Below are 24,355 nucleotides of genomic sequence, written 5' to 3'. Positions count from 1 at the left end.
GTGCTCCTGCCTCCCACCTTTCTCGGCTTCACGCTGTCGAAACCAGGGCATTTAAGATCATCGGCATCTCCCGCAATGAAGCTGAGTCTTTGGGCCTCTCACTCAATCACCGCAGGTTGGTCGGTGGTCTTTCTGTCTTCTACCGACTCCTCTCCAGCCTTGCCCCCCCTGCTCTCTCTGCGATTTGTCCCCACCACATTTCCACAGGGCGCTCAAGGTCCGCCAACAACCCCCTTCTGGTAAAACTACCAAAATCACGAATCACTGCTCATCTTCACTCTTTCATTCCTCTTTTTCCCGCCTTTGGAATAAACTTCCTCACTCTATTCTTTCCCATTCTTCCCTCCAGGCTTTCAAAACAGCTGTTCACCACCACCTCTTATCTTCCCCCATCCAAATCCTCGATCTTTTCTACCCCCGATAATCCACCCAAGCCCACTTCCTTCATTTCTCCTGCTTTCCTTCCTGAAAGTCCCTGAAATGTCCATCTTCTCTTCGCCATGTTCCCCGTCCCATCCCCATCCCTCTCCCTTCCACAGTTCACCTAATGTGTCTGTTCCCCACTGTTTTGTCCCTTCCACTCCCGCCCCTCTTGTCTCATGCCTCCTTGCTGTGAGTTGTGTGTTAGCTCTCATACTAGCCTCGACCAAGGTATACAAAAAAATAAATAAATAAATAAAAAAGTCGAAACACATTGAGGTAATGGTTAGCGTCTGTTCCAGACTCCCTGGTTTTTTTTGTTTTTTTTTCTTCGGTATGACGGTGATGTTGACACTTCGATTTCTAGTGCGGTTATGATTTAAATCGTTGAGCGGCAGCCTATTGATTATATTATATTATAACCGCACTAGAAATTGAAGTGTCAACATCACCGTCATACCGAAGAAAGAAAAAAAAAAAACCAGGGAGTCTGGAACACTGACGCTAACCATTACGTTGACGTGTTTCGACTTATGAGTAACTTACAAGTAACGTGTGTGGACGTGTGTCAACGATCGCGTAACGTGCCTACAACATGTTACTCATAGGTTAGAAATAAGTTTCGGGTACACTAAACATTACCTAGACGTGTTTCGATTTATGAGTAACGTACAAGTAACGTGTGTCGACGTGTCAACGATCGCTTAACGTGCCTACAACTTATGGCCAGCGTTATGCGGAACATGTGAGTCATACGCTGGCATACGTCGGAAAATTTCAAGCATGGAAAATTTGTCTAACGCCTTGGCATACTACAACGTATGCCAGCATACTACGAAAAAAAGCCAGCGTACTACGACGTATGCCAGCGTGCTCTTAACGTATACAAACTTACCCATAACGTATTCGACATGTGCCAGCGTTTTAGCCAAATTTTGCATACGTCTGGCATATGCTGGCTAAATCGTCAAGGTGTGACAGGGCCTTTAGGCCTTTAACTCCAAAATCGTCTCTCAGCAATACATTCCATGTTTTCCTCAGACGGGCCAATAGCTCTCCTTCCATTTGCATTCATATACCTCTTCACACAACTACCTGACCACATTCTTTCCACTTGTCCGAACCATCTCAACCTACTCCTAAGCATAACCTCACTAATGCTTTCTCGACATAACCTATCTCTGAATTCCACATTTGGTTTCCTATCGTTCAGTGTCACATCACACATCCACCTCAACATTCTCATTTCATTTCATTCACACCTCCGTTCATCCTCCTTTTTGATCACCCATGTTTCATTGCCATACAACATCATGCTCCTAACACAAGCGACAAAGTTTTCCCTTTAATTGGAGAGAGGTCCCTCTTGATGTCAATAGGGGTAACAGCTCCCTAAAATTCCTCCAGCCACTTCTCATTCTTGCATTCACTGCTGCTTCCACACCACCACCTGCACCAATCATATCACCAAGGCAACATCATTTATCTACACATTCCAGGGATATATCCCCATAAACTAACTTTTCCACTGGAGCCACTTGTTTACCTGTGCAAACAGCACATTTGAAGTCAGGAACCAAAAGACAGTTCATCTGGACTATGTGCTCATCACAAGGGGAGAGGGGGGTGGTTAAAAATTCAGCCATATTTGTGTACGTAGCAAAAAGATTATCCCTGAAATGCCATCACACTGATTACTTTTCCTGTAATCCGTACGCTACAGCGAGGGATACATTTTTCATTCTCATTTTCCCTTTTTGTAAATAAATATTTCTTTCAGACTGCATCTCACCAAGCAGCCCCTCTCTCACTTAGACACTTAGCCATTCCCAGAATGAGCTCATGGAATCCGTTGCATTATTAAACAGCCAACTTGGTACAAATGAACCAAAATGGTTTCTGACATTTCTGAAAGTATTCCATTAATGGAGGTTTTTATGAAGATGAATGATTATAGTACAATCTGAGGATAGAAATAAACTCATGAAAATCTCACCCCCATAAAACCCACAATTTTTATAAAACCCACAATATGAATGGCCAAACCTTGTAGATAAAAATTCGTTTACGATCGTTTTCTTTACCTACAGCACAGACGAGCAAATCCATTCGAAGAAGAACAGAGTCCCCTTAAAATGGTCACTCCAACCATCACCCCCAGCTCGTTGCCATCTGAATCCGTCTGTCCATTGCCACAAGGTATAGAAAAACACCACCTCATGTAAATTGAGCTATATGCTGTGCTTGAGCTAATCCAGTACCTCTGCTTACCAGGCAAGACACATCTGCAGCCAAGAGATGGTGATGTGGTGGAGAGGGAGATATCAGAGGAGAGTGACCAAGAGCTGGGAAAGAGCGAAGGAAAAATAAAGGCGATTGAAGGAACACATGAGGAGAGCCAGCCTCGAACACAAAGCAGCTTGCTTTTACAGGTGCCAGAATCTCTACATTTTAATCATTAGTAAAATATCCTTGGTCAATGTAACCGAATCAGACTTGGGGATTGGTGTTGAGGAGTGTGGTGGAGGGGAAGGAGGGATACAAATAGTTTTTTCTCCTTCATCACCCAATCAGCATAATTGTTGTCAAGTATATCGCTTTGCAGGAGATCTGAACATCATGTTAAAGAAAGCAAAAATATATATATATATATATATATATATATATATATATATATATATTTGCAGTTTTTTTTCCATGGACCCTCTCTCTACTCTGTGCTAGGGGATCAATCAACGCATGTGCAAATGATGAAAATATCATTGTGTAATGTTTACTTGAGGTTGTGAGCATGTGATCTGAACTATGTGTGCAAGTTGTGCTGAGAAAGCCCCAAATGCCTGAGATTTGATGCTTGGCCAGCATGCTTGATTAGTTATACAATGCACAAAGTGAGAGGTTACTTCACTTCCTCTCTTACTTTCTTGAAGGCCTGAGTTCATCAATGGTCTAACTTTGGGCTTGTTTAGCATTTGAAATAACTCTGCTTGAGAAAAACATTCTTTTGTGGATGTATAACACACATTATTCTGAAATTGCATCCTTTCCCAAGATGTTGCATGTCCCTGGCCAAAGATTTCCATGTCATCGTAAGCACGCTGTCATTGAATGACAAGACGCTGTAAACGTAACAGAGGTAGCTCATGGTGTGGGTTCCCTTTACTCTGAAATATCCTGATTTGAGTACGATCCCCCCCCCCCCCCCCGATTGCAGGAATGGAACATACCATTTGAAAAGCTGGCTCTCGGGGATTGCTTGGGAAGAGGCCGGATAGGTCCCGTATACAAGGGCAGGTGGTACGGCCCAGTGGCCATCAGGCTGGTCTGTCTTGAAGAAGACAAATATGGGGAGACTACAGAGTCTGGCCTGAGGAGAGGAAGAGAGAACCAAGTGAGATCACTGGTAGAAGAGGGAGCATGGAGAGAGTGCGAGGATGAAAACACGACAGGAAGTACGGACGATAAAAGAGGAGCAAACACTATTGGACATGAGCTTGTAGATGGTAATTTTGGGGTGAATCTGAAATCGTTCCAAAGGAAGACTGATGAACAGGATGTGCAAGCAGAGGTTGGAGGGGTCGAGGGAAAGGACTCCATTGAGATCGGCAATGGTTTTGAGGCTGGATTAAAGGCCTTCCGCAGAGAGGTTCTTACTTATCAGCAAACTCGCCATGATAATCTCGTCCTTTTTCTGGGTGCCTGCTTGAATCCTCCTCGCCTGGCCATAATCACCAGGTAATGGTTTATTTGGTTTCTAACCAATTATTCGTTTGTCAAATGAAAAACCACAAATGCACTTTATCCCACTAGGTTACATATCAGATAGCAAAACTTCCTCGATAAATGAGTGTAACAAAGTGGAGACTCAGTCATCACACACTCGTCCTCACTACACTCATTTTTCTTTTCATTCAAGCCAAACCCACACTTTCTCTCGCATAAACCCACAACACCCTCTCTCACGTCAACATACTCGCACATATCCCTTCTGATTTCCAGTTTTTGCCGTGGGCCCTCTCTCTACTCTGTGCTCCGGGATCCATCGGTGCATCTGGAAACGAGCACAATCTGCCACGTTGCTACAGACATTGCCAAGGTAACCCAGCTGCACGGCCGCATATCTGCCAACCGCGTAACTGCCGGCCGCATAACCACATGGCCACAAAGTCAGTTGCAAAATCCCACAAACCAGTCATATTTATTTTATAGCTCAACAATGATTGTAATCGTTGTACATAATTCAAAAATTTGTTTAGAGTAGTTCACATGCTGTATTAGCCATTATTAATACATCTCATTATTTAAAGCATCAGCTTAAAATGCAAATTTTCTTCTAGGGCATGAGCTACCTGCACCACAAGAAGATTTTGCATCGAGATCTAAAGTCCAAGAATGTGTTCTGGGATCGATCTCGGATTGTCGTTTCAGATTTCGGTCTTGCTCGCCTTTACCCGAGCATGAAAACCCACGGGTAACTCGATCTGTCGGGTGACCTTCGAGCATAATGAGCATTGCATTAACAATAACGTTTAAGAATTGTACAGTATAATTAAAGTGGAATGTTGTAAAGGTTGGTGACTGATTCGAGTGCACACTTGTGGCTGTGCGCCAACCTGCGCACAGAGATCAGCTATGTGTCCCGCAGGGTTGGCTGTCTCACCTGGCTCCCGAAATAATCAAGGTGCTCTCTCCGCTCACCCAACTCAACCAATTAAGCTACACCACCTACACCGACATCTACGCATTCAGGTAACTTCTTTACTCAGTCCTGTAAATTAAACACGTTTCCTTTGTTGTGGTGCACCAAACCAAAGTATAGCTGCCAAACTTCAATAATTTTGCCATTATAAAATCAGTATGTTATCCATACTTATTATCCAGTTAATAATTATCTTTATAATTATCTATATATTAATACTGAAGGACCAATTTTGTGCTCCTCCTAGCGGTCGCGTCACGTTTTTCTCAGTACTGTGACCTGGACTGAAAGAAACTTCGTACCTGTAAGTGTGCATCGCACATAGTGCCAATAGTCAACTTTCAACTCTGAAGCAGAATAAACACTTTTTGAAGAGGCAGGGGCGGGGGATGAAGAGACGGGGGCAGGGAGTGGAGTGGTGGGGGGCAAGGTAAGCAAATTTTTGGGAGGTAGTAAGCAAATTGAAAGCAGGAGACGGGGGGGGGAAAATGGGGCGGGGAATGAGTGGGCGGGGGTTGGGGTGAATTAGGTGGGGTTGAGTGTGAGGGGGTGGACAGGGGGGCAGGGGCAAGTGGGGTGGGGAATCAAGAGACGGGGGTGCGGGGAGTGAAGAGGTGGGGGCGGGGCCGGGGTAATTAAATTTTTGGGCGAGGGTAAGCAAATTGAAGGCGTGGCGTGGGACACGGGGGGGGAATGGGGCAGGGGCGGAGGATGAGTAGGCGGGGGCAAGCACGCCCTGTCCAGTCCATGTCCCTCGAGTGTAGGTGAGCTGGTGAGGGTGGTTGAATGAAAGGAATCTGTCTGTGATGGGGTTTCGGCTAGTAGTTGATAATTACCCACACGTTTAAATTTCCATCAGCAGTTATCTCCATATTTAGGTGTTTTCTTCTCATCGACAAAATTGAGGAGCATGGAAGAGTGAGGCGACAGGGTTACAATTCTTTATTCATTTTTTTTTCATCCTTTTTAATCATTGTAATTCTGGATTTTTCTTCTCTTTCATCTCTTTCACTCTCTATTCCTCTCTTTCGTTATCTATCTCGAAGGAGAAGTTAATTCTTGCAGAATTTTTTTTCTGTGAGGCTCACTTGGCTGCACCTGGATGGGTTTTTAGGGTTGGTTGTGGAGTAGCAGCTGAAACCCGAATCCAATCCAGGTTCCTCATGATGACTCCATCTTTGCTCTTTACTTCTTCAGGTTCTTTCTTGATCTTCCGTTTCATTACAAGGCAACAAACTGACAGTGGGGCAAGATGTTAATAAAACAACCTAGAGCAAAGTCCATGGCGTGCCATCGCAAATCCCCACATTTCCCACCAAAGTTTAAAGATGGCAAAAAGTTACACCAGAAATGACCCAATATCAAATTTTGAGTTTCATTTCCCCCCCCCCCCTTTTTGACCCCCAAGTCCCCACCCCTGGGACATAAACTCAGGGTCAAATCCAAAAAATCATTACATATTTCATACATCTCCCAATGTTGATTGCATATACAAAGTTTCATTAAAAATTTTCCCAGAATCGCTTTAAAAAAATAAATAAATTGACCCATGCCCTGGGGTAGGGGGTGGGGGAGCAAAATGATCCTGCTGTCATACCTTTTGCCATGTGGTGATCATACTACCAAGTTTCGTGAATTTCTGCACAACCGTTTTGGAGGAGAGGGCGTGATGGACGGACGGACAGGTGGACGGAGACCCGATTACAATATCCCCCCGTTTATTTTTCAAAAACCTTAGGGATAAAAAGGGAATGAATGAAAATTAGTGAAGGATAGGAAACACCGCACGTAGTACCTGGGAGACGTTATCATGCTGACAGTGGGGAGGTGGGAAATTGGCAAACACAGAGCAAATGGTTGAATGACCGAATTGGAAATGAGGGTTTAAATAACAATGGGTGAGGACGCTGCTGCGGAAATGTAATTGCTACCATCATGGAGTTTATCTGTTTGAACATTGTGTAAATCCTGAAATTGCAGGGTGCACAAGAGGTGTAGTGGCATCAGGAGGTAGACTGCAGGTGGCACCTGACTTCAAATGTGCTGTTTGCACAGGTAAACAAGTGGCTCCAGTTCGAGCGGAAAGGTTAGTTTATGGGAATATATCTCTGGAATGTGGAAATAAGTTCTGTTACCTTGGTGATATGATTAGTGCAGGTGTTGGTGTGGAAGCAGCAGTGAATGCAAGAATTAGAAGTGGCTGGAGGAAGTTTAGGAAGCTGTTATCCTGATTGACATTGAAAGGGACCTCTGTCTGATTAAAAGGAAAACTTTACGCAGTTTGCGTTAGAAGCATGATGTTGTATGGCAGTGAAACATGAGTGATCAAAAAGGAGGATGAACGGAGGTGTGAATGAAATGAAATGAGAATGTTGAGGTGGATGTGTGACGTGACACTGAACGATAGGAAACCAAATGTGGAATTCAGAGATAGGTTATGTCGAGAAAGCATTCGTGAGGTTATGCTTAGGAGTAGGTTGAGATGGTTCGGACAAGTGGAAAGAATGTGGTCAGGTAGTTGTGTGAAGAGGTATATAAATATGAATGTGAATGGAAGGAGAGCGAGAGGCTGTCCGAGGAAAACATGGGATGTATTGCTGAGAGACTATCTTAGAGTGAAAGGCTTAACAAGAGGGCCAGCAAGGGATCGTGCAGCCTGGAAAGCAGCCGTTAGATGAACCAAGGTTTACACATGCAACCATGGAAACGACCGTAAAACGATGATGATGAACCAAACAAAATCACAAATACATTATGCGGCCCAAGGTGCTTAAAACTGTATGAGCCAAAGCTTTTTACTTACCCATGCCTTCAGGAAATCATGTTAAAGATTTTTAAAACGGTGGGTTTTCGGAGTCAGCAATGAACTCGTTTTTTCCTATCTTTATCTTGCAGAATAAGCAATGCTAAAGGAGAGAGTGTAGGAGGAAAAGCATATAAACAGTAAGGTAGGCGGGATAGCTCAGAGGTGGTGAAGTCTACTTCGAGCTGTTTAATGTTGGTTTGATTCCAGGCATCCTGCTGCTATTATCTGGCTGGCTTGTGCAGTTTTGGGAATTAAAAAGCCCACTACAATATTGTGAAGAGAGTAGGCCATTGTGTGGTCTTTAGTTGGTCAGAATTCCAATGACCTTTCTCCTGATTCTCTGACCAAAGACTGCTGAAGTGCCACAATACAAACTCGTACAGCATTTGTGGTTTCATGATCACATCACTCTCATGCCATAATATCCTACTCCTTGTAATCTGGAATCGGCCTGGAACAATGAACAGCCAATTGAATCAAACCCAGAGCAGATGGATCACAGATAAGGTGTGCAACCGACTTCTGCACCATCCTGTCAGACTTTCTTTGACAATGTGCATATAACATGAAGTTGTGTGTGTGTTTCTTCATACTCTCCTCTTTCATTCTCTCCACTATCCTCACCAATCAGCACTGTGTGGTTTGAGCTGCATGCTCGTCACTGGCCTTTTCCTGGGCAGTCTGACGAGGCCATATTGTGGCAGGGGGGCAGTGGGCGGCTTCCTCCTCAACCGGGTGAGTCCAGGCCACTACCAGGGCAAGGAGGTGCCAAGTACCCTGCACAAGTTCCTATGGGCAGAGAAGCTTGGGTAAGATCCTAATGCAGATGTGAACTGGGTTTTGTGCCCCAATGAAATACAGAGATAAAAAATAGACTGACACCGATGCACATGCGTTTTGCTTGTTTGTTTTTAATTGTTTATGCCTGCTCTTCCATGAGTACTTATTTTGTATCAATAAAAGCAACTTTGGGCAAACAAAATAAATAACACCTCTCATGACTACCTATGAAATGGTTGCCGATATGAAAGTAATTTTTTAAATTACCTCTATGAAATTACCATGACTACCTATATGAGAGACCCAAAGTAATTTTTTAATTACCCTTAACCCTCCTCCAAATCCCCAGGACATGTGCTATAACTGCTGGGCAATGACTCCGACATCTCGGCCTGGCTTCCCAGAAATCCTAACAGCACTCGAACGCATTCCTCGGCTGCGCAGGCCCCAATCCCAACCACCAGGACATTTGTTTTAAAGAACAGCACTTTGGGGGTTAGAGGGGATACAGAGGGAAACATAAGAGAAAGAGATCGAGATGTTTGTACAAAATGAGAGAAGGAAAACAAGTTTAACTTTTTATTTTGTTTTTAAACAAAATCCTTGGTCGTATTTTGTTTTTACTTTGAACATACTTGAATGGTACAAAAGTTCAGTTCTTGTCTGTTGTTAAACTGTTGTAAGTGTTACTGCAGGCGATTGCACTTAGTTAGCCAAATGGAGTCGTCCTTCCTTAAAATGTTACTACTCCTTAATAAGGGTTACTTTTATGGTGCTAAGCACTGTTGTATTGTATAATCGCATGACTTGGCCAGTGTGCTGATTGTGACGTCACAAATATTCAACTGTGTCTCTATCGAGCACAAGTTTCATCATTTCATCCCCCGACAACGTGCGCTTAAGGTTTTTTTACTTGGGAATAAGTATTCATAATCGTTCTCTTTTTTTTTTTATTCTGATCCTCACCTCGTGGACTTGTGCAAGCGTGCAATCAAACAGAAATGATTGTTTGGTGCATTTTAGCATTGCCTCTTGCAATTTCCTGGAAAAGCTCTCGTACTTGCTCCGTACCAGCTGTTCCCTTCAAGCCCACATGTGTGACAGCTCGATGTAGAGAGCTCGCTTGCGATGCACCACAAACCTGCAATGTCCCTTTCCTGGCTTTGGCTCTAGCTTAATGCTGCTCACACAGCATCGCATCCACAACCAGTGCTTAAAGCATTTGCTGCCTCGGAGAGCACCGTTTTCAATTTGGTATGCGGTCCTAAAGCATTTCACTGGGGTTATGGCACGCACCACTTCATAAATATGCTGAACAAAACCAAATTGTTTGTGACATTGCTTTACATTATGACTATAACTTTTATTAATTGGTACCCATTGCTTCTGATGACATTGTCAAACCATTTGCAGTTTGTTTATTTTTTAACAGAAATTCCACACATGAACTCGGAAACCATAAAGTGGTTTGGCCTGTTTGTTGTTCCTAACAGAGCATAGTTTATGTGTCCAAGCTCCTTGAGCCTTCGTCACTGAGAAAATAAACAGTGAGATTACATTTTATTTGTAACAAAAGTATGTGCCACTGTTGAAAAATAAGGTTACAATGGACTATAGGGCAGTGGCATTGAAGTTGGACAAAGCACCTCCTGAGCTGTTCACACCAGCCCACGGCTTAGCATTCCAACTTATTTCTCACAAAGTACATAAATTCTTCGAACAAAAATAAGATTTGTGTGTTGGGCAGAATTGTGGGCTTGCCAGGTACTAATGGATCCAGATGGTAGAACGTACATGCCTTTCAATAAGAAACACACAAATGTTTTACGACCGTAGAATGATGGCATTCCTCCATACGGATATATCCATTGCATCAGTTTTCTGCAAACCAAAACGTTCCACATCGCTCTTGACAGTTTCAATCGGTCTTCTTTCTTCTCCCGTAAGCTTTATTGCTTTCTTTACAGCTTCATCATCTGACCTTCATTGCACATGACTGTACCAACCATATCTTCTCTTATTAAGTTCTTCTTAACCAGTATTGATTGCTCATCTCTTCCTGATTTCGAAGCTCAGAATTTTCTTTCAGACTTAATCGTATCTAAGCCTGGAAAGCTTCACCTTCAGATTGGTCATCGTACTTGTGGCTGTCTGCAATAACTGAGAGCGCATCATCTCTGCAGCCAAAGCCCCCTTTACTCCAACAGACCTCTGACAAGCAGCAGTTGTGCCTTCTAGTCTTTGGCCAAGCACATCTCCACCAACTTACGCGAGTCTTTTCCTCCTCTGAACAATCCTGATGGCTCCGTCTCTTGCCCTCCTAAATCCAAAGCCAATATCTTTGCCTCTCAGTTTTCAGACAACTGTCATCTGGACAATTCCAATAGAACTCCTGCTTTTCCTAAATCCAACAATCTCTTGCCCATAATCAAATTTTCCACTTGCAAAGTTTGCCAGATCCTGCTCTCCCGAGTCAACCAACAAAGCCAATGGTTCAGGTGACATTCCTGCTGTTCTCAAATGCTGCACTCCTGAACTTGCTCTTATTTTCTCCAAGCTTTTCAACATCTCCGACTGCACCATATTTACTTAACTTCCTGGAAGCACAGCTATGTCTGCCCTGTCCTGAAGAAGGTCAACATGTCTGATCCCTCCAATTACCATCCAATTGCCTTGAGCTTCAATATTTCCAAAGCCATGGAGACTCATTAATAAACAACTTTTAACCCACCTCGAATCCTGCTCTTCTCAATGACCACCAATATTGCTTCTGCAAAGCCAGGTCCATGGGTAACCTCCTGGCCTAAATCGCCAATGAATGGTCTTCATCTCTCAAGCACTTTGGAGAAAACAGAGTTGTTGCACTGCTCCAAAAGCAAAACATTTTAATAGACTGGCACAAAGGGATCTTAGCGAAGCTCCCAATGTGTATTGGTATTCAGCCTCAACTCATCTCTGAGTTTTCCAGCTTCTTCCCTAGGAAATCTATCTCCATCTGTATTGATGGTGCCGTCCCTGAACCCCAACACATTGATTATGGTGCCCCTGAAGGTTCTATAATCTCACCCTCCCTTTTCCTTTTCAGCAATGACCTCCTCACAGTCACCATTTCCTTTGCTGACGACTCCACAATCCACTCCTTCATCAGATAGAAATCCTAGTACACCTCCATCCCTTGCTGCCGATCGCCTCGCATCTGTTGCTTTCATCAATCATGATCTCGATCTAATCCTCCTTAATATGGCTCCAACAACTTTGTCGACTTCATTCAGTCCAAGACTCAAACCTTCTGATCATCCAGCAAGATCAACACACTCACCTCTCTTCTTCTAATGTCCAGCTCTCAACTCTAGCCGTCCTTTATTGGAAACACTGTCGAGGCTCTTATGAGAGCTAACACACAGAATGTACAACAAGGGGAGCAGGAGACAAGAGGGGTGGGAGAGGGAAGGTAAAAAGTGGAACAAAGACATAAGGATATTTGTGGAAGGGAGAGGGATGGGGTGCGGTATACAGGGTAAACAAGATGGACACAACAGGGACTTTCAGGAAGAAAAGCGGGAAATTTGAAGGAGGTGGGTTTGGGGTGGATTAGCAGGGGTAGAAAAGATAATTGTTTTGGATGGGGGAAGATAAGAGATGGTGGTGAACAGCTGTTTTGAAGACCTGGAGGGAAGAGTGGGATTGAAGAGAGTGTGGGAGTTTGTTCCAAAGGTGGGGGGAAAAAAAGAGGAATGAAAGAGTGAAGGTGAGCTTTTGGTAGTTTTACCAGAAGGAGGGTTGCTGGCAGGCCCTTGAGTGCCCTGCGGAAATATGGGGGGGAGGGTAAAAGACCCACAGACTCAGCCTCATCACGTGAGATACCAATGATCCGAAATGTCTTGGTTTCCACAGCGTGAAGCCGAGAAAGGTGAGAGGCAGGAGCACCAGCCCAGAGGGGAGAGCAGTACTCCATCAGGCTGCGGACGAAAGCTTTGTACGTGGTCAGGAGCTCAGGTGTGCCGAGGAAGGACTTTGCATGATGGAGGATGCCCAGTTGGCGACTGGCTTTGGAGGCGAGGTTTGAAATGTGGCTTTCCCATGAAAGATCATGGCAGATAGTGAGACCCAGAAGCTTGAAAGAAAGGACTTCTTCCAGAGGATTGTTGAGAAAGGAGATGGGGGCTTTTTCAAAACGGTCCTTTCGGAGAGACATAGTGAGAGTGTGAGATTTATCAGGATTGAAAGACATGTTCCACGTGTTGGACCAGCTTGTGATTTATCCAGATCTGCAGAGAGTGAAGATGCTGCTGCTTGCCGATCTGTGGGATGACAGATGGTACGGCAGAGGGTGGAGTCATCAGCAAAGAAATAAAGCGGATTTTCCAGAGTCATTGATGAAAACCAAAAAAACAACAGGGCCCAGAACACTGCCTTGAGGAACTCCAGCCTGGACAGGAATGGGATGAGAGAACTCCATCAAGGGCCATACGTTGGCTGCGACAGGACAGGACATCAGGGACATCTTGAAGGAGGAAAGTATCTGTTAAGCAGATTGTCTGGTTTGTTAGTGGCAACCTGTATGGAAAGATGTCAGTTTTGAGTGAAGGCCCTGGATGTTGGAGGTCCACACTGTTAAGGAAGAGAGAGAGGAGGTTTTGGGTGCAGGGGATGGAAGAGAGAGGGTAGGACGAGGGAGGTGGGGGGGGGGGGGTTAGGTAAGGATAGTTGAAAGGGGGTGGGGGACGGCAGAAGAGCTGGGGGAGGGAGCCGGATGAGGAGGAGAAAAGGCTCTGTGGTGATGGGTTGAGGTACAGTGGGGAGTAATAAGAAAGGGGACAGAGGGCAGTTAAAGATTGGAGGAGGTAGAGTGATGAGATGGAAGAGAGTGTGTGGGGGAAGGAGGCAGCTTTGTAGATGTGAGGGGGGGAACTTTGGGAAGGGGGAGTGAGGGAGAAGGTTGAGAGGGGAGTTTTTGAAAAAGGTGAGAGGGAAGCATGGAGGAGGAAGAGTGTGAAGGTTGCTTTGAGAGGGAGGGGAGACGATGAGAGCAGGCACGGCCAAGGTGTGGGAGAGGTGGGGAGAGGGGAATGATGAGACTTGGTGGAGGTATGGTGAAGAAGGGAGTGGGCAGGGGGAGGTTGGGAAGAAGGGGAGATGTGCCGAGAGGAAGGAAGGAGCACGTTTGTGGTGATAAGTGTACTAATTGAGAGTGATATATCTGTTCGGTTAGAATAGATCCCACAGATGTTAGAACACCACACAGTTTGGGACAACAGAGGAGGAGCTGATACTGAAGCAGAAGAAAGTGAAGACATGCCAAGAGTGGAGGTAGGATGAGGGGCAAGATGGGAGGGGTAAGGAGAATGGATAACAGGTGAAGGGTTAGGAGGAGGTAGTTTTAATTGGGTGGGGTGAATTGGTACTGACGTTGGAAAAAAGAGACGATTGATGGAACAGGAACGTACATTACAAATTGGGATTTAAATTTTTTTTTAAATCAGATGCAATTAAAGACATTACGTGAGGGATGCAATGAAGGTGAATTAAGAGAATGGAGAAAAGAAACATTATAACAGTTGGACCTTCTTGACACGGGATGAAGGAAAGAACGAATTGAAAACAGCCTTTTGAAGAAGAAAAAGATTAGTTAACTATGATACAATATTGAGAACCACACGTGTGAAAGAGAAAGTTGCAACATTTTAAGAGAATGTTTATTATTTTTTGATAAAGATTAGGTCAAGGAAAGGTTGAAGAAAAATCGTGTCGGTGTTTGGTGAATTTGGATCAGCAAACGCAGAAGAAAGCTGGTGGTTCTACCAAAGTTACAGGAAGAAGAGGGGGTAAAGAAACATGTGTTTTCAGGTGTAAAGTGAGTGGTTAAAAGAATAAATAATACTTAAAATAATAATAATAATAATAATAAAGATTGGGTAAAGGAAAGGTTGAAGAAAAAAATTGTGAAGGTGTATGGTGAATGTGGGTCATCAAAAGTAGATGGCAGACGAGGAGTTAGAAGAGTCGGTCTTGGAAGTCACGTGGTGACGTGGGGTATTATGTCAGGGAAAATGTATTTTTTTATATATTTTAAGACATCAAACAAAGGGTGTAGTTTGGAGGGATAGAAGGAGGTTGGTGAGAAAAGTGGAGAAAATAAAAACTGATGGTCATAAGGAGAAAATAAATAAACACAATCGTGCACACAAATGGGAAGAAGGGTAAACCTCAAGGAAACCTGATATGAAAAGATGACGAAAACTCAACAATTAGCACAAGTTTTAACACTAAACCGAACTAGAAGCACACAGTAAACACAGAGATAACAAGATGACAGTAAAAACTCGCCAAAAACGACCGGAAAACGTATCTTTGAGAAAGTCGGCAGAGACCCTGAAGAGGAACCGTCACCGTCGCTCAAGAACCGGAAGTCTATCAACTTGCTCAGAGGGAAGAATGACCCATTAATATGCTCAGTATCACCATCTCCAAAAATCTCTCATGGCAAGCCTTACATCCTCAATGCCATCAAATCTGCCTCCAAGAAACTTTGTTACCTCTTCAGAGTTCACAAATAACTCTGATTAGCTCCTCCCCCTCTCAAAATCCCAATTTAGACAGGTGATGGAATACTGCCCCCAAGTCTGGGGAGTGCTCCTCTGGTAGTCATCAGTATTCTGGATATATAAGCTAAGGTTGTCCAACTGATTAACTTTGTCTAGCCATCTCCAACCTTTGGCCCACCATCGAGCAGTTTCTTCCCTATGCCCCTTCTACTGCTACTACCACAGTCTCTGCTGTGTGAAACTCTTTCTGTCCCTCTTCATTCTGGTATGAACACCCATCTAGCTTCTACTTGTCACCCTTTCTGAATTACCCTCCCTTCCCTCTGTAGCAATCGCCATGCCTTCACCTTCCCCCACATTGCTTCTTTGGAACAGCCTCCTCAGCAGTGTTTCTGACCTACATCAACTTGCAACAATTCAAGTCACGAATCGATAATCTCGATCTCAATGATTACATCTTTCTGCATTGCTTTTTCACCCAGGGGAGCCCTCTTGGTTTTTGGGCATGACCCTTCCCCTGTTGTGTTAATTTCAAAAAACAAATGTGTTCTTTCCATTATTTTTACATCTTCGATTTGCATTGCCCAATTTTTGTTTCTCTAAATAAACACCAGTCTGTTACAGGCTTTATAAAGAATAAGTTAAAGTTAATGGAATGTATTCGGCGCTTCATCCCACCTAATTGTCGCCACTTATTTCAGGCTGACATTCTTGATCTCGTGGCTAATTCTACTCTGAATGATGACGCTCCTATCATGCCTCCAAGGTTATAAACTTTTGACTTTTTCTGAATTAAAATCGAGCACAGGAACTTTATTTTTTTTTTGTTCTTCATATTTTGTTTGCAACGACTGATCATCACATATTTTACACATGAAGATCCCAGCTGTTTATTTTTGGATACAAGATGAAGACTTGTGGAAGAGCTATAACACTGAATGGATCAGAAGGCAACAGAACAAAAGAAACAGAAGAGAGAGGGGAGAGTGGGGGGAGAGACTAACAGCAGGGTTGAAGGATAAAATAGAGGGAGACTTGGACAAATAATAGGTGTGGGGAGGAATGAGGGATAGGAGAGGATGCACAGAGTGGACAACATGCATGCAGAAGTAAACCCTCGAGAAGGAAAAAATGGAAATTTGGGAAGGCGGGTGGAGGGGTGGAAAAGGTCATGATTTTGGGAGGGGAGGATCTGAGATGGTGGTAAACAGCTTTCTTGAAGACCTTGAGGGAAGAATGAAATTGAAGAGAATGTAGAAGTTGGTTCCACAGTTGGGGAAAAAGAGGAACAGATGAGTGGAGGTGGATTTTGGGAGTTTCACTAGAAGGGGTTGATGATGGACCAGATGAGTCCTGCAGAAATCGGGGTGTAGGGGTTGGGGGGGGAGGGCAATAAAGCATGGAAAGAGCAGAGGGTGCAACACCAGAAAGGAGGCAGGGGAAGACAGAGATCACCAACCTGTCTGTGTATGGACTTGTCACTTTCCCATCATAAATTCATCGTTGGAGATTCCAATGATTTTGAAGGCCTTGCTTTGCGCCAAGCTGAGCAAGGTGTGAAACAGAGGCGCCAGCCCAGAGGGGAGAGCAGTCCTCCAAGTGAAGGATGAAGGTGGATACGAGTTCAGGTGTACCAAGGAAGGACTTTGTTTGATGGAAGATGCCCAGTCAGCAGCTGGCTTTGGAGGCCAACTTTCAAATGTGTTTTGCCCAAGAAGGATCATGGCTAATTGTGAGACCCAGGAGTTCGGCTGAACTTCCTCAAGAGGATTGTGAAGAAAGTGGATGGCAGGATTTACCAGATGGTCCTTTTGGAGAGAAATAGTGAGATTTGTTAGAATTGAAAGACATATTCCAAGTGTTTGACCAACTTGTAATTTTATCAAGATTTGAAGAGAGGGAAAAGGATTATGATCGAGTAGTCATGGGGAATACATGTTTTAAATTTCAACCTGATCGGACGCATGGGCTGGCAGCCAGAATTATTTAAAACTAGCAAATACCACCCGTCGCTTCACTGACGGAGATACTAAAGGGGGGAGGGATAAAAGGAGGGGTGGGGAAAGAGAGCGGGGAGAGTGAAGAGGTGGAGGGGAAAGGAGAGAGGAGGAAGGGGAAGAGAGGAGGAAGGGGGAGCAAGGAGGGATGGGGGGAGGGAAGAATGAGGTGAGAGGAAGGGAAGGCAAACGTGCGATGGAGCATTAAGATGGAGCATTAATTACGATTCATACCGTCTCATCAAAATGATTCTACAAAGAATAAGTGAAGATTGAAACAAAATAATGTCTGAAATCCATTTTCAACCTTTCATGCTACAAACACAGCCTGGAGACAAACTCCCGTCCAGAGACAAACTCCTGCCAGGACACATCTGTACATAAACACCACCAGGACACGTCCGGAGACAAACGCCGTCCAGACATAACCACCATCCGGATATGTCCAGCGACAGAGACAGACAAAGAGGGGGGAGGAGAGAGTGAGAGAGAAGATGTGGAAGGAGGGTGCTGCAATGAATTGGGAAGTGGTAGAGAGAGATATAGTAGAGAGAGATAGGAGAGTTAGCAGAAAGAATATGTTATGCTTTATGAAGCACACACACACACACACACACACACACACACACACACACACACACACACACACACACACACACACACACACACACACACACACACACACACACACACACACACACACACACACACACACACACACACACACACACACACACACACACACGCACACACAGCCTTTTATTAGTACAGACAAGCAAATACCACCCATCTCTTTGCTGATGGGAATACTAAGAGGGGGCAGAGAGAGGGAGGGAGGGTATGGTGGGAGAGAGGGATGAAGGGAGAAATATGGGGAGGGGACAGACAGAGAGAGAGACAGACAGACAGACAGACAGACAGACAGACAGACAGACAGACAGAGAGACAGAGAGACAGACAGAGACAGAGACAGAGCTTGGGGAGGGAGCACACGGGCGCTTCACACGGGCAGTAAAGGTTTCATAGGCTGGAACTGTATGTTCCTGAACCAGACAGTGTGACCACTCCTCATTTTCATAAATGCCAAGGTGAGCCAATGAAAAAAGCCAAGAATTCACAAGGTTTCGGAAAAGCGATGATAATAGAAAACCTATACGCCAAGAAAACCTCTAGAAAACCAAGATGCCAAGGTGAACAACGAATAGCCAAGATCTTGTGAAAAAAGCCAAGGAGTGGTCACACTGGAACCAGATAGTATGGACAACCGACTGAAGTACAACACAATGACTGGGAGATTGCAAGTACAAGAGGGCAGAATGCAGTCGTTGTTGCTGTGTTTGCTTCTAATCTTGCTTTTTTCTGTTGAGAAGTTTCAGTTGCTGTGGATTTTTGTTATTCCTTGTTTTTTTTGTCATCTTTGTGTCCTTCTGCCTTTTTTATTCTTGTATCTTTCTTCTTCTATCAGCCTCTCCTTCCTTTGTTCTTTGTTGTCTTTTCATTATTCTTCTGTCTTCCTCTTTCTGCCTTCTGCCTTTCTTCTCTTTCCTCTTTCTGCCTCTCTTCTCCAGCACTGTTTCTTATTATTCAGCACTGAGGATTTCACATCACATTTTATCACAGTGTTTGACTTTTTATTTATTTATTTATCCTTGTAGACCTTCAGGATAGACAATATTGCATGTTTCTCCATGTGGAGCCAAGATGAAAAGGTTGCCATTGCCATCTCTGGAACAACTGACATAGAGTTGGCCATGAGAAAAGCATGGGCTTTGCAGGTTGAGGCCAACAACTTTAAGCGATTGTCCTTGTGGCGGACAGGGAATGGCAAAACTGAGGCGGACAGGGAAATGGAAAATCAGAGGGGATGATTGGAAAGCGTGGAATGAAGACATCTTGTCCTGCTGCATGGCCAGTCATAATTGTGGCTTCAGTGACATGTGGCATAAGCCGATTGACAACCAAACGTGTTCCATTGCAGAGTGTTGGTGGGTCCAGATTCCTGAGAAGCATAATGGGTGCACCAATCTTGAGCTCCAGATTGTGAGGAGGCACACCTGGTAGTTCCAAAGAGTTAAGAAATTCTGTGGGGTAGTGGACTGCTTCATTTGTGTCTGGTACAGTGTCAACCGACTTGTACATTTACACAGTGCCAGGTAACTGTGTAAGAAGGCCTCTCTCTGTTTGTGGAATTGGCGGCATCATTTTTCGGTGCCAAGAAGGCTCTTTGGCATAGCCACTTGTGGTCATGGAAGTTACGTGCAACATTTGGAAATACTGCATCTTGTAGTTGTTGAAGTGTTGCAACTGTTTTCCCAATGTTCATCGAGATAGTTCCATCTTGATTTTCAGATGCTATGGCTCCATTTCCCAGTTTGAGCAGGCTTGCAGCAAACGCCACAGCAGATGAATCACCTGTTCAAAGCACTCACATGGTGGTCATTAGGCTGAGTCGCTGAATGGTGTTCCAAATATATGAGGCTTTGGTTCCATGTGGAATGACTGGCAGCATCTGTCGAAAATCCCCAGCCAACATCAAAGTCACTCCACCCATTCTTCTGTCATTATGTCAAAGATCTTGCATGGTGCGATCAAGAGCCTCCAAGGCAGCCTTGTGATACATTGTACATTCATCCCAGACAATGAGCCGGCACTTCTGCAAGAGGTGGTATCCGGCTCCCTCCCCAAGAGCTTAGCTTTGCCAGTACCCCTGCCAATGTTGCAGGTTGGTGCCTCCATACTTTCCAGATTTAAGGGTAACTTGAAGACTGAGTGAGTTGTTCTTCCTCCTGTCAACAGTGTGGCAGCAATGCCTGATGATGCCACTGCAAGAGCAATCATGTCTCTCTGCCAGATTTTTGCCAAAAAAAGATTGGTGCAAAACGTTTTGCCAGTTCCACCGGGCACATTCAGAAAAAGTGCCACCACTCCCATTGAAAACTGCTTGTGTAATGTTATTGAAGGCTTCTCTTTGGTCTGGAACCAGACATGGCTCATTCTCCTGGATGTATTCAGCATGCTGTTCCATGTTGTAGTTGGTCTTACTCAAAATTTCACTTGTGAGCTCATTGTCATAGTGTCGTTGAGGGTCAGGAAGGCCAAAAGTTTTGAGGTCAGAGACACCCAAAGCCTTGATCTTGTCTTCAATGATAATGAGAGCTTGATTGAAGATGGCATCACTGTAATCCAGTTCCAGGTTAAGAGTTTACACTTGTGCATGATGCAAAATGTCCTCTGCCAGATTCTCCTTGTGGTTGTCCCATAGTTGTTGAGGATTTGACATGGCACATTTCTGCAACATGATGGCAAACAGGTTTCGCAGCATCCATGGTGATAGAGTTGCAGCTCACTTCTCCAATGTGCTGTTCCAGTGTGTATCATCCTCCAGGAGTCCTCTGAGCTGGCAAGCCTGTTTGTAAGTTTCACAGATTGTGGAATCCACTGTTTGCAAGTCCTCAAATGATGTTGAACCTTTGACCTCATGCAGAAGCAGTCTCAGGTAAAAGCATTCAAAATTATTTGGATGGACACTGTACACATGGCCAAGTGCATCACTGTCTTTGACGTCTGGCTGGTCTGGTACAGTTTGTCCTGCTCTGCGGTGAGCCCATTTCTTGCTGCCAACATTCCATATGTAGTACTTGGGTATCTGATGATACAACAGTGTCTTAACAAATTCATCATCCTCGCAGAGATTGAAGAAAGCAGTGAGTTGTGTCTTGTGGGACTTGGGCGCGCTCACGTACACTCTCCTCGGTGAAGTACACTCTCTGGCCATTCTCAAGGTGCACACTGAGATGAACCACAGTGGGATGTCGCTCATGAATTGGGAAGTTCAGGATCCTCCAGATGGCTTCATTGCTGCTGATGTATCTTCCCATTTCATATTGCCGAACCTCATCATGCACAGTCCCATCCATTGTCAGGCCAAACACAGCCATGTCAGATCCTTTGTTGACATACTTGCACACATATTTGATGGATTTCACAGAGTGGCAGTACTCAACATTGATGTGTGCATTGAATAGCCATGTGAGGAGTGGACAGGATGGAACAATCCACCTGTGGTAAACTTCAATCTCACAACCACGAACTCTGATGGTTGTTGTGAATCCACCATCTTCTGGTTTTCTCCGACGAGACAGTGGTTCTCAGACTCCTGCACCCCTCCAAACGGGTTTCGTGTCTTCTCTCGACACCAACAACAAAACGACCAACTTTTGGTAAATTGAACTACCCACCAACTCACATCTTGACAAGTAACCATCTTGTCCAGTCTGTGTCTATTTCAGAAGATATCGTGGGAACATTTTTGTGCATTTGTTATCTTTCATGCATGGTGAGTTTGGATTGATACTTCCACAGGGACCATGCACCATCTGTGATTTGACAGTGCTGAACAGAAGTGGATCAATTACTGGGTCTGGAAGTTCAGCACTGATGAAGTCATCCACTCTATACACATGAAGTTCATCTTGAAGCCAAGTCAGAATGTGGGCATGTGGCAGACCACGCTTTTGCCACTCAATTGTGTACATGTAGCATTTAATGGATCTAAAAATCTTTCCCTTGGTGATGACATTCTTCAATGCTTTCATTTTTTGTCGGAATACTCTTGCCAGCAAATCATGGCAATGCTGTGGTTTTTGGCGTGACATCAGTTCATTTGCCACTTCCTCCCAAGCTGGATTGCAGGTGAAGGTAATGAAGAGATAAGGACAGCCATAGTTTCACACATATGTCATGGCATCCTGAGTGCGCTCATGCATGTAGCGGGGACCACGTGTGAAACTGGAAGGCAAGATGACTAATTGGCCAACATTGGCAGCATTTCCATCATTGTTCATGGCATCCCTGAGGTGAACATAGTTTTCGACTCGGAGTTTCTTTTGGTTCTTTTGAATGAATCTCAGCCTTTCTGCCTCAATTTTGGCAGACGTGTCCACAACAAATTGGTGGAAGAGATCTTTGCATCGCAAGATGTGATTGAAATTACCAGCTCTCAGCATCATCCTGGAGGGCATAAAAGTCCATGGCAGAAATGTTCTTTTCACTTGGCAGTCCTGTTGCTGGGTCTGTTTGTTGCAGTTTAATATCATATCCATCATCACCCTGCCAGAAAATTAGTGGATAATGAAGTGCATCATATGATGTGTGCATCTCAGCAATTCTCTGGAGGGAGTTGTTTCTGAGTTGCAGCACAATGTCTCGATCGCTTGATATTCACCAGCAAGGATGGCAGCCACTTCTGATGTGGAGGGTGCATTGAAGCGCTGCTCCCAGCTGGAGTTTTGTCTGAAGGAATGACAATTTTGTACTTGGGTGTCATCTTCTCCATGGCACACTTGAGACTCCGAACATAGTGGTTTTCCTTGTGGAGCATATCTTGCAACTGCAACACCACTTCCAACTTGGTTTGAATGACATTGTTGCAGCGCTGTTTAGCCTGCTTTGTATTGTCACCAATGAAGTAGATCTGCAGGAATTTTGGCTCTTCATTTGGTCATGGCTGTCGACTGCCAATCTGATGATAAACCTGTCCCTACACTTTAAAAGTGGGCATGTAGCCAGATTCTCTGATCTCTTTTGTAGTGCCGAAAGATGTCATGTTGAAGCATGAGTTGTATCTTCTTATGTTGCTTTGGAAACGAGTTGCATTTGAAGTGTTGACTCTCAACAATGTACGAAGAGGTTCAGGAGGAGCATTCATTTGGGTCAGCCAAACCTTGCCACTGTTGCAGCATATCCCTGGAGCTTCTCAGGTCCATTTCATCGCATCACAGTACCTGCAAGTAATCGACATTGAGCCAATAGCAACTATTGCATCAGAAGCATAATCCAAGGCTGAATTGGAGGAGAATGCTGACTTTTCTTTTTTCCTCCAGTGCTATTTCCTGAATGTAGCCATTCTTGTTGCGTTTGCCTCTCGTCTTCTTTCTTGCTCTTGAGGAGTTTCAGCTGCTCTGGATGCAGCCATTCCTGTTGCATTTGCCTCTCATCTTCTTTCTTACTCTTCAGGAGTTAAGGCTGCTCTGGATGCAGCTTTTGTTGCGGTATTTTCCTCATCGTATTTCTTGCTGTTGAGGAGTTAAGGCTGCTTCACTTCTTCTCAACTTGCAAAAGCTGGATGCAGCTTTTGCAATTCGTTTTTCATCAAATTCACTTCTTGTACATTTCTTTCTTTTGGTAGGAGCCATCTTCCTGCAAAATAAAGAAGGATGACAGGGGGAAGGGGAAAACGAAGAAGGGGGCAGGAGAGTGAAGCCTGACCACACGTTGCAATACACTCCGGGAGGGGGTGGGAGAGAGAGGATATATATATATATATATATATATATATATATATATATATATATATATATATATATATGTGGAAAGGGATTGAGAGTGCTGTACTGTATTTGGAGGGGGTGGAGCAAGGATGGGACAGAGGGGGGGGAGGGAGTTAGCAGAGAGAAAATGTAATGCTTTATGAACAACACACACGTGCTTGGCCGATATCAATTTTACGGGAATCAGCAGATTGGAGTCAGTGTAATTACTGAGTACAGTACGTACTGCATGCAACCCAAAAACCTTGAGTGGCTTTCACCCTCGTTTTGGGGGAATTTCATTAAATGGTTACAAAAACAACGTTGCATTCTAGACATTAAAAGATGTGCATAAACATTATTGAAGAATAGCTGCCAAATCGTCGTGTGGTGTCCAAAAAACAAAAAAGAGAAAAAAAGGCTCTAATTTTAGAAAACATGTTAATGCACCAAACGGCCTGGAAATCGTGTGTTATCAGCTTTGAAAGTCACAAAGAGAAACTCCTAACGATTCTGAGAGCAAACCCGGTTCTTATAAAGATAACCAACTGCTTTAAAAACGTCTGCACCTCTATCCTTGCCATACCAAGGTAGTGCGTTACCTGAGCATTAATTATATTGACGTCATATGTTCCAGATGTACCCGACTCCATTAAAGCATCAGTTGAATTTGTTTTTTCACATTTAAAAGCTTATGGTTGGTTTCCCGCTAAGCTTGTTAAATCACCGGGTGAGGGCAAACACGGCCTGTTCCAAGTTCCTTTTGAAGTTCCACAAGGATAAAGCGCACAAAAACAACC

At 44.2% G+C, this 24,355-nt stretch overlaps 1 protein-coding gene and 1 pseudogene across 5 annotated transcripts in view; one reads left to right on the top strand and one right to left on the bottom strand.

Moving 5' to 3' along the window:
* Positions 1 to 16,066, top strand: part of LOC147018242 (kinase suppressor of Ras 2-like) — an 86,450-nt gene extending 70,384 nt beyond the window's left edge. For 4 of the 5 annotated variants that reach the window (XM_085897756.1, XM_085897755.1, XM_085897754.1 and 1 more), the window contains 8 exons: positions 2,511 to 2,619; positions 2,695 to 2,852; positions 3,635 to 4,155; positions 4,420 to 4,516; positions 4,758 to 4,891; positions 5,044 to 5,169; positions 8,557 to 8,734; positions 9,055 to 16,066. In XM_085897756.1, the coding sequence (XP_085753882.1) occupies positions 2,511 to 2,619; positions 2,695 to 2,852; positions 3,635 to 4,155; positions 4,420 to 4,516; positions 4,758 to 4,891; positions 5,044 to 5,169; positions 8,557 to 8,734; positions 9,055 to 9,183 (1,452 nt within the window). In that variant the 3' untranslated portion in view covers positions 9,184 to 16,066. Of the gene's footprint in view, positions 1 to 2,510; positions 2,620 to 2,694; positions 2,853 to 3,634; positions 4,156 to 4,419; positions 4,517 to 4,757; positions 4,892 to 5,043; positions 5,170 to 8,556; positions 8,735 to 9,054 lie in introns of those variants that run through there. The other variant, XR_015062320.1, reaches the window with a different exon arrangement.
* Positions 16,067 to 17,901: 1,835 nt separating this feature from the next.
* Positions 17,902 to 23,531, bottom strand: LOC147018241 (uncharacterized; annotated as a pseudogene).
* Positions 23,532 to 24,355: the final 824 nt, after the last annotated feature.

The sequence above is a fragment of the Eptatretus burgeri genome, chromosome 10, assembly GCF_056783735.1.
Source record: "Eptatretus burgeri isolate ZD-2024b chromosome 10, Ebu_testis_v1, whole genome shotgun sequence".
In the NCBI taxonomy this organism is placed as follows: Eukaryota; Metazoa; Chordata; class Myxini; order Myxiniformes; family Myxinidae; genus Eptatretus; species Eptatretus burgeri.
This window is presented reverse-complemented; position numbering and strand designations above follow the sequence as displayed.